Source organism: Dermacentor albipictus, chromosome 8, assembly GCF_038994185.2.
Source record: "Dermacentor albipictus isolate Rhodes 1998 colony chromosome 8, USDA_Dalb.pri_finalv2, whole genome shotgun sequence".
NCBI classification, from domain to species: Eukaryota; Metazoa; Arthropoda; class Arachnida; order Ixodida; family Ixodidae; genus Dermacentor; species Dermacentor albipictus.
In genome coordinates, this window is record NC_091828.1 from 95,914,617 (window position 1) to 95,925,000 (window position 10,384).

Consider the following 10,384-nt stretch of genomic DNA (forward strand, 5'->3'; position numbering starts at 1 on the left):
GGATTCATGGCTCACGTCCAACGGCGCTCTTCTCAAGTAGTGGCAGTGCTCAGGCCTCCACAACGCCTGCCCCCCGGGAATTGTGATTCCGCACGCTACAGTTGATCAGCCGATGCCGCCCAGTAGACGTCACCGTCACAAGCCAGCATTTGCTCCGGCGCCCTTCGCCAAAGAAACCCCGCTGTGTTCAGTGGCAAAGACGAGCGCGGCCATGACGTAGAGCGCTGGCCCAAATGGTGCGAGAGGGTGAGCACGTACACTAGATGGGACGATACCCCGAAGTTGAACAGCATCATTTTTTACGTCTCGAACGTGGCAAACTTGTGGTACAAGGACGGCGAAACTGACTTTGAGACCTTGTCCGCTTTCAAAGCGTCGTTCTTGGACGTTCTCCGCCGCCCTGCCGTCCGAAAGCTGCGCGCCGAACAATGGTCGCGCGCCCGGGGGCAACTTCCTGATCAGACATTAACGACTTATATCGAGCGCGTCGTCGACCTGTGCAAGCGTGTTGACGCTTCAATGATGAGGCTGCTAAAATTCAGCGCATAATGAAAGACATCGATGAAAACGGCTTTCAGGTGCTTCTCCTGAAGTACCCTCTCACTGTGGCCGAAGTTTTCACGCTGGGTTGGAGATACAATGGAATGCGGAAGCAACGAGCTTCGACCCGACGCCCTTACCAACGCGACGAGCCACTGCTGGCCGCCATCTCTGACCACACGTCCCTCCTCACACAAATCAAAACATTCCTGTGTGAAGAGGTCGCTCGTTAACTGTCTCTAGTGTCCACCATCACTCAGCATCGAAACTCGCCACCGCCACCACCGCCAGCAGAAGCAGCAAGCAGCGGCGGCCCATTTCATTGGCTCCTATGTTCTGTCACGTGATTCAGGAGCAGATCGCTGAGGCCTTACTGCCCGTCCAGGAGAAGCCTGTCGCGCGCCCCTGATTTACACCGGAGCAGCGAAATGGCACTCGCCACGAACCTACTTGTCATTTCATTCAGCGTCACCTACAGCGGTCCTTTCTGCATCCGTTACTTGGCATATAGTCCCGTCGTCGCCGAAATCCTTGGCCTATACCCGATAATGGCCGATCCACACGACGGACCAAGTCTGCGGGCCGATCGGTAACGTGATGGGACGTCACGAACCACCGTAGCAGACGGCAGAGCAGACCAACCAGCTACACTAACACTTTTTCGCGTGATCACTGTAATCATTCCGGCTCGAGTCCCACAAAGCCGGGAACCGCTCAACGAGAGAAACAAAATAAAAAACCTCCTAGTCACTCCAAATCTGCTGCACGCACGTGTAGGCGGAACGGTGGACATGAAACGACTGGCTTTTTCTGAGCCGAAAACTAGATTCGATTGGGCTTAAGACACTCTGTTGCCGGACAACATTCGTTGGCTCCGCCAGAATCAATGCAGGTTGCATGCGGTCCGCCGCCAAAACTGGAGCGGGAAAGGCCTCGGTGATTTGTTGGACCGCGAGGGCCACGGTCTTGCGCGAGCCAACGGCGGTCCGCACGAACTGGTGACGTCCTATCACGTAAGACGCGGACGGCGGTCGAAAAGAGCAATTTCGTCCGTCGTGTTGATCGCCCTTAACTGGCCGATCTGCTTTCCATGCGCCGGCCTTGACCACATCGCCAGATAGTTTCGGGACGCTCGTATCCACCCTTCAACCTTCACCGGCCCCGTTCACGCTACGACTGTTCGGACCTGCAATCAACTGTCCCCGAGTGGCCATCCACCATCTGAGTTCCGTCACTCACCTTCGCCGCGTTGCCGCTCTTCGATGCGTCGTCATGCTGCCCCTGAAGGAGATGCAAGCTAAGTGCCGGAGTTCAGGAGGCAACAAATGCACTGCTGTGTCTAAACGCCGAAGTGCTCATTCTTCACCGTCGGACGTTGTCGAAATGTTTGTCGACGGCACCTATGTAAACACTAGCGCTGCCGTTTCCGTTATTACGCAACCCTCACCGTCAGACCTGACAAATTACAGCGTCTCTTAGTGGACTTTCCCTACGCACAGCAAACGGACAACCCCTTCAGCCATCAGCCGCTTGCACTGCCCATGTCATCACTCGGCGCATTCACTACATCGTTGAATTCATCGTCCTTGCATCTTGCTCTCACGATATCACACTTGAATGGGACTTCCTCTCTCGTCACAACGTCGTACTCGACTGCGCACGTGTTGAACTAGTTATTTCCGCTGTATAACGAGCTAATGAACACCCATCAGTGTCGAAGTAAACTCGTCATCATGGAAGACGTGGATATTCCTCCGGCGACGTTAGCTCTTCTACCCGTACGAGCTTTCCGACGAAGTCGTATTCGTTGAGCTGTCGAACCTTCTTCCGACTCGGAAAGCTCTTCGGCCTTATGCGACTCTCGTCGTTGCGACCGGTTCCAGCATCCTCGTTATCACCAACCCCCTTCCTTTTTCCAGTCAAGCTGCTTCGCGGCGAATGTCTTGGATGCGTGCGATCCATTGATTCCTCAGAGTTTGAACGTGCGAAATGAGTCGCTCACACCCGACCTTCGGTGCGCTGAGTGCCTCAGCTTTTCTGACTCCTCAGCTGACACTCTGTTCAGTCCATTTATCGCCGGCGGACACACTCCTCTTCAACGCTCCGAGCTTCTGAATTTGCTCTGCCGTTTCTGCAATTCTTTCGACGTTGCCCAGCCTGCACTTGGCTGCACCTCAGCCGTTCGTCACCACATCGACACTGGCTTTAATTCACCGCTGCGCCAATAACCATATCGTGTTTCCGCCACAGAACGGCGCGTTATTGTAGAGCAAGTCGATGACACGTTATGACACCACGTCATCCGGCCGTCACATAGTCCATGGCTCTTGTAATGAAAAGCGATGGTTCAATCCGCTTCTGCGGGAATTCCCGGCCCCTTATTAAGATCGCTTGAAAAGACGTATAACCCTTGCCGCGGATTGGCGATGCCCTCGATTTTTTACAAGGCTCCGTGTATCTTTCATCTTCGCTCGGGGTATTCGAGCGTACCCTTGGCAGACGTCGATCGCCTCAAGACTGCCTTCGTCACGCCTGACCAGTTATGTGAATTCGCTGTCATGCATTTTGCCTTTTGCGATGCGTCCGCCTCTTCGAGCCCATGATGGACTCGGTGCTGCACGGCCTAATGTGGCACGTGCGTTTTTGCTACCTGGACGACATGGTCGACTTAGCTCCAGTTTTCACAACACACCTGGAGTGCCTCAAACACGTACTGATATTCCTAAAGGATGCCGGGCTCCAACTCAATATCAAGAAGTGCCGCTTCGCTGCACAGCATTTGACGATTCTTGACCACGTTGTTTCCAAGGAGGGTGTTGAAGGACGCGACCTCACCCAGCTAAACCCCACACGGTTGCTCACTTTCCCAAACCGACAATAATGAAAGAGTTCAGGAGCTACGCGTAGGGCTCTGCTCCTACTTTCGGCGCTTGGCCCGTAATTTCGCCTCTATCATGCCACCCCTGACACAGCTCCTTAAGAGCGCCAGCTATATATCATGGTTATCTTCCGTGTACGACTACGTGTTCTCCACTCTCCGCCGTCTCCTAACTTCTCCCTATATATTGCGCCATTACGAACCCAGGGCTGCAAATGAAGTGCACGTGAGTACAAGCGGCGTTGATCTCGGTGAGTTTTTGCACAGCGGCCTGACTGAAACCTGACTTTGCCGAATATGTCGTGATATATGCAAGTCGAATTCTCACAAAAGCTTAATCAAACTACAGTATTACCGATACAGAATGACTTATGATAGTTTAGAGGCTCAGCAAATTTCGTCAACATGTATATGGCCGTGCCTTCGACGTTGTCTTCGTTCAAGGACCCATCAGGCCGCCTTGCACGCTGGGCTAACTAGATTAAGGACTATGACATCAGCGTTGTACAGCCTTCCGGCCGTAAGCATGCAGATGCTTACGGTCGTAAGCATGCACTCTACCACTCTACCGCACTCTACCACACTCACTCTACCGCACTCACTCTACCGGTCACCTCCCCCGCCTAGGCTGCGTCCCTCTCCACCCTCGAGCACACGCTGTCTTCTCGAGATATTCACACAGTCTCCTGAGCGCAGCGCAAGGGTCTATAGATCGTTTCATTCTTTGACGTCATTTCTGGACCGCACACACTTCCGATATCTCGGACGTTGCGTCGTCCAGTTTCGCACTTAGTTATTCGTGACGAACTCCTGTACCGGCGCAACTTTTCGCCAGATCTTCAGAAGTGGCTTCTTGCGATACCACAAACGTGGCGCTCTGAAATCAGCGCATTTTTTTCACTCAGACCCACAATGTGCTCACGTCGGTGTCTCTAAGACTTACTAATGCCTTCGGCATGAATGTAACTGGCGTGGGATGCACACCTTCATTCGCCAGTGTATGCACCTGCTGCCGATCTCCGCCGCCGTCGACACGCTATCGTTCATGTAGACCGCCTCAGGTCCTACTTCGATACTACTGTGCCCACCTCTTATATCGCCAGGATGCCTTCTCATGCTTATTGTAATGAAGAGGAGGAGGGCAGCCGAAGCGCTAGGAGGATCGCCAGTGCAGTGCGCGTGAGCGATAAACCTAAACCAATGCTCTTCGCTGCGGACCTTCCTGTATTCACGGCCCACGTCCAACAAACCTCTTTTAATAAACTGCACTCGTATATAGCCTCTTATACTACCGCTACACATGCACTGAGTAAAGGCGCTGTTTTATACAAAATTACGAATTGATAGAAAAAAAGCTTTCTAGCTATCCTCCCTTCAGCAACATATGTGCCTTTATTATTGCATCCTTCCTTTAATAAAGCTTTCTAAAATGGCTCGGCTATTTCAATACACTGACAATCAGAGTCAATCCGTTCTGCACATTTTTCGTTGTGCTGTATCCTTGAAACGCAAGTTGGTAGAGAACGCTCTTTTTCGCTGTTGTTGTCGTCCAGTGTCCCTTCAGAGTGCCAATAGCGCGTGAACTCACTGCAAGTGCCTTCGAGGATTCCGTCGATGCCGCAGTTGATCAGGCACCACGGACCGACGAAGGCAACGTAGAGAAGGAAGTCGAAAGCAAAGTGCGACAGCACGTAAACGCTGCCCGTCAAGCCGGTCATGAGCTGAACGTCGCGAGCGCCCCCCAGCCTCTCGGCGGCCGGAAACGCGGCGAACGCCGAGAAGGCCAGGGCGTACGCGAAGGCGTGCAGCGGCACCCACATAAGCTGAGGCAGCTCAGTGACGACGCGCTGCAGATGGGAAATGTGGGCCGCGATGCGGGCCGTCGGCTGACGCGTCAGCAAGCGCAGCATCGCCGTGTCTGCGAGGTTCAGAAGCACCGGCAAGGGGGCCCAGTTCCTCGTGTCGACCATGAGACGGACTCTGCGAGTGTTATGAAAATAAGCGAGCGTAGGAACATTGTATTGTATTGTATTGGGTTTTATGGCGCATAAGCGACTTAGGCTATCATGCGCCAAACACATGGTATAGCTTATTTCAAAAGTTGGGTATCCTTAGCGAGGTCCTTGTCCAGACAAGGACTCTGAGGAGCCCGACAAACCAACTGAAGACCTCAGCCTTCTTCTCTGGACTGAGAAAATGGGTGAGGTGCATCATAAGATGCGTGTAAAAACCGGGTAATAAATTTTAGAATGAGTTGTTCTGTAATATATTAGATTGCGTTTAGGATCGCTGCGTCTTTCAAAAAACGAGCGTAGGAACAGTACAAACACGACTGTCAAAGTGCACCTAGTGATAGCTTCGAGGCAGCGTTCGGTGTTATGCCGCTAGGACACTTATTGGGTCAACGCTGCGTGAATCGGGGGTGATGCGACGTACGGGAACGTGGGAGCGAGCTCGGGGCATTCAGGCTCACCGACCACGAGACGAGGCAGGCGCTGATGTGTGTTCTCTGCACTTACGGTTACGCCGCGGAGTAAGACGCACATAAGCACCCTACTCTCCTATAATGCAATGCATACGGCACGGCCAAACAATGTCGCAGCGATAAGTGGGGCCCAGCCTTATTTTTTGCTGTGCCCTCAGCCTCCGCCTACCGGCTCACGTGTTCGTGGCATTCAGTGGTACTCTCATCCCTTTGTTTCCTTCTCTCGCGCCAAAAATATGCGCTCCGCGTGGCGGTCACCTAGAGATGTGTTATGAGTGCTTTCAGCTATGATAACCTTATGTCATTGGATGATGCGTTACGCCGTCGTCGTCGATTGAAGAGAAGTGTCAATCATCTAAATTAATGGTTAGAGCATTGGGATGTAGCGCTGGCTCAGCAGGGTTTGATGCCAGTGCTCGGCGTGGCGTTCCTCCTGTTGGGCGGCGGCGGCGGCGGTTGCCGGGCAAAGCAAGCAAGCAAGCAAAGCAAAGCAAAGCAAAGCAAAGCAAAGCAAAGCAAAGCAACACAAGCAGCAGCAGCAGCAGCCACGATCATCAGAGTTTAAGAGGACGGAACAAATCGTTCAGTATACACGAGCAAAACAGCTCTATCTCTTCCGATATAGCCGACGCATGTTAAAGCATGCTGCGCCGCCTCTCCAGACATCGGTGTCCGGCCGCATGTTCCGACGGCTCTATCGTTCGGTTTCTTCGGCGATGTGACGCAGGCTACATTGCTGCAGGTCAACAGTCATGGAAGAGAGAAAGAGTGTGCGAGAGCGTTGCGCCACACCATCGAAGCCACACGCTACCGACCCAAGACGTGGCCGTCAAGTCTGAGCGCGCGGTAGGTTTTAGTCGCTCCACTTGTGCAGGCTACGGCAGGTCAGTCAATTAGGCGCGCACCGTTTAACTACTACCGGCAACCAAACATTCCCGGCCAATGTTCTTAAGTCTGCGAAGCCACGTCCTTGGTCGACAGCGCGAGGGAAAAAGTACTTCACGGAGAGTTCTCTTGCCAAGGCTGGCCCTGTGATACAGAACTCTCTCCCACTCCATCTGCTTCCATCATGTTATTGCACCGACGCCATTTTCAGGCTTCATATGCACGCTTCGGTGCATCGCTTGCCGTTTCCTTAATGGTGTTTCACACCGGCGGCCGAACGAAAGCCGCTCTAAAGTTTCACGTACGCTTTTTCCTGCACGAGATGGAACATACAGTATATAAATGCTTCTAATGTGCCCAGTACCCGTCCTTTAGCGTTCCCTAAAACCGTCTAAGACATCAACACCAGCGTGGCGACCCGCCTCTATAGATGATCTCACCTGTCTGGTTCTGGGACAATAACCATCGGGTACGTTCGCACGTAAGCCGCGAAGTCGCCCACCACCATGTCGTTGACATCCGGTACCAGCCGGACGTTGCAACCTTCGGCCTCTACGAGAACCTGCAGCGCCCGGCTCAAATTGGCCATGGATTTCGACTCCTGCAGTACGACGGTGTAGCCGGGAAAGTAGTGCGCCAGACGAATCTCCATCGTTTCAGCCAGGTGGAACAGGTGCGCCTCATCTTGCGATTTCTTTGACCACAGTCCGTCCTGTAAGAAAGAAACTGCTGCACAGTCCATTCAGCCATATCTCCCCAATGATGAAGATACAGTGAAGGGAACGATGGATATCTTATGGTCGGAACTGACATCGAAGATGAAGTTGCGCTCACTGCATGTGCCAAGTGTCTTTAAAGACACAGACGATTTTGGTGCCCGTACTCAAAACGGCAAAGTGGCTTGTATCATTTTCGATTTGGTCAGCACTTAACAAGTTACCTATACGGGCTAAGTACGGCCGCCGAACCGTCTTTTTCTTAGATGGCCATGAGTGATCGCATCTTCAGTCCTCTGTACGAGTGCGCGAAATAACAGAACGTTGTGCCTACCGCACGAAGTATTGCAAGCAATGCTGCCCAAGACATATCGCAGGGGCTCGCTACCTAGCGTTGTTTATAGTTCCGCACATTTTTATCGGATGGCAGAACGAGTCCGCATAAGGCGAGAAAATTGTTTCTATGACACCATTTTTTATAATCGGCACGAATGTGCCGCTTACACTGTCACCACTGCAGGTATAGCTGCAGCCACGGAATTCCTGTCCTCTTCTGAGGTTTGCGAGCGAGCCAAGTAAGAAGGAGCAGTTGCAGTCCTGACAAGTGTACCTTGGTGGCGATCTCGGAGTAGAAGAGCTCGCCCACGTGCACTGTGGAAGAAGCGTTTCGTAGAGAACAACTTCGAATTTAATTTAGGCAGGTAAACTTCCTCTAGAGTGGTTGCTTGAGCTAGTTGGCAATTCATGATCAAAAATAACGCACAGCGCGAAAGACAAGGACGGCGAAGACGACATACACAGCGCTGACTTCCAACAACATTTAATTGCGTTGGCACATCGTGTGTATATATACAAGAAAGGGCATGCGCAGAAAATGAAAGGCAGCCACATGGGGTGCTCTGACAGCAAGTCACTGAACTAAGAGCATGGTCACCAGAAAAATAAAAAATAAAAAACATTAGGATTTCTATCTGTTTAGATAGGTGACTTCACCAGGGGTCAGCGCGATAGAGGGGGCACTAACGCAAATACTACCAAGTTTTCTGATGAAATCAGCTTCCACAATTTCCCGGGTGAGCTGTGAGATTTGTCTCGCTAAAACTTCAGTATCTTCAAAGAGGGGCACGCAGCCGCAGCCCCGGCAATGGATGCCCAAGTGGCCTTGTACAGTGCTGTGGACGTTGTTACAGTGCTCTCTTAGTCGATCGTTTAAGCACCTGCCTGTCTGTCCGACATATTTACTGCCGCAAGACAGGGGGATTCGGTGGACTTCATTTGTTGCGCACGTCACAAAACGTTTTCTGTGCCCGACAGAGCAACAACTCTGATGCGATTTAGGCGCGTTTACACGCTTACAGAGCCTTGCCAATTTTTCCGGGGCTGAGAAAAAGACTGTGATTCCTGCACGCTGACCAATTTTCTTGAGCCTACGGGAGACATCATGCACATATGGTAGCACTGCAAACCTGCGTCTTTCGGCTAGCTGGTTCCCTGATTGAGCGGGCTCATCACGTTTTGTGCGCCTCAGAAGCTGTTCCGCTATGGCTGAAATTAAGGCCAAAGGGTAACCAGCCCAAGAAAGGAGATCAACCTGAGCAGCAAGACTATGTTGCATCTGGTGTGGGCACGATTTATTGAGGCTGTTAACGAGACATAACTTCATAATACCTCGTTTAACGAGCTTTGAGTGTGCGGAGCTAAAGGGCAAGAGTGGCTTCTTACTTCTCGGTTCGAAGCACCAGCACGCATGTTTGTTAGCAAGGCTCAGCCTGAGAACTAGGAAGCGCAAGGAATCATCAGTGGGGACCTCGTGCGTAAGTTCTAGAGGCTCCAGCTCTTTCTTAAAGATCTCCAACACTTCAGACACAGCAGGCTCAAAAGCGGGATTAGTGCAATCAATAAATATCAGGTAGTTGTCCACAAACCTGCACACTTTAACAACAAGCGACGCAGCTAGGTGACCATGAATACTGCGATCATGATGAGCTAGATAATATCACTTAATACGGGAACCAGACATGATCCTATACAAACACCATTCCTTTGTATGTAATTTTGTTCATTCCATGAGATGTAAGTTGATTTCAAGTAGAAGGTGAGCAATTCAAGAAAGCCGCTAACAGAAACACCTGCAGCATTCTGAAAGGCAATTGATCCCAAGTCATCAATGCATTCTTCAACAACCAGAAGCAACTTGTCATGCGGAAGTGAATAGTACAAATCTTTAACGTCGATCGAGAACATCTTGAGTCCCTTTTCATTTGCTTTTGAAAAACTAAAAACATCACCAGAATCTCTAACGAGGGAAGGATCGTCAATGGTTAGAAGGTTTAGTTTTTCTTACAAAAACAAGCCAACAGCTTTCTGCCAAGTCGCTGTTTCAGTTACGATAACTCGCAGAGGGCAGTCATTCTTATGCGTCTTAGCTGAAAAGAAAATGTCTAGGCTTAGCTTTTTAGTTTTTGCAATCACTTTTGCTAGCTTGTCAAGGCTGAGGAATTTGCATAGTTTTTTTTGCTTTCAAATTGACGTTAGCAAGGGAAACACTGTCATCACGTTTAAAAACTGAATCAATGGCAACGGTGGCCTTCGCATTGAAGTCACCCGACGGCAGGACAGCAAAGCCACCTTCTTTGTCAGAGGAAAAAAGTGATAACGAGTTCGCTTTCAGAAACGATGTAACATATCCGATCGGGAGTACCTTTGTGGAAGGTTTCTATCTAAACAGATAGAAATCCTAATGTTTTTTTTTATTTTTCTGGTGACCATGCTCTCAGTTCAGTGGCTTGCTGTTAGAACACCCCATGTGACTGCCTTTCATTTTCTGCGCATGCCCTTTCTTGTATATATACACACGATGTGGCAACGCAATCAAATGTT

General features: G+C 51.0%; 1 protein-coding gene across 1 annotated transcript in view; it reads right to left on the reverse strand.

Annotated features, from left to right (window-relative positions):
* The window catches only part of LOC135912891 (phospholipid-transporting ATPase ABCA3-like), an 83,182-nt gene that overhangs the window by 20,423 nt on the left and 52,375 nt on the right, over nt 1–10,384 (reverse strand). The window contains exons 17-18 of the mRNA XM_065445477.1: nt 7,229–7,500; nt 5,007–5,398 (exon numbers count right to left, since the gene is read on the reverse strand). Of these exons, the coding sequence (XP_065301549.1) occupies nt 5,007–5,398; nt 7,229–7,500 (664 nt within the window). The remainder of the gene's footprint in view (nt 1–5,006; nt 5,399–7,228; nt 7,501–10,384) is intronic.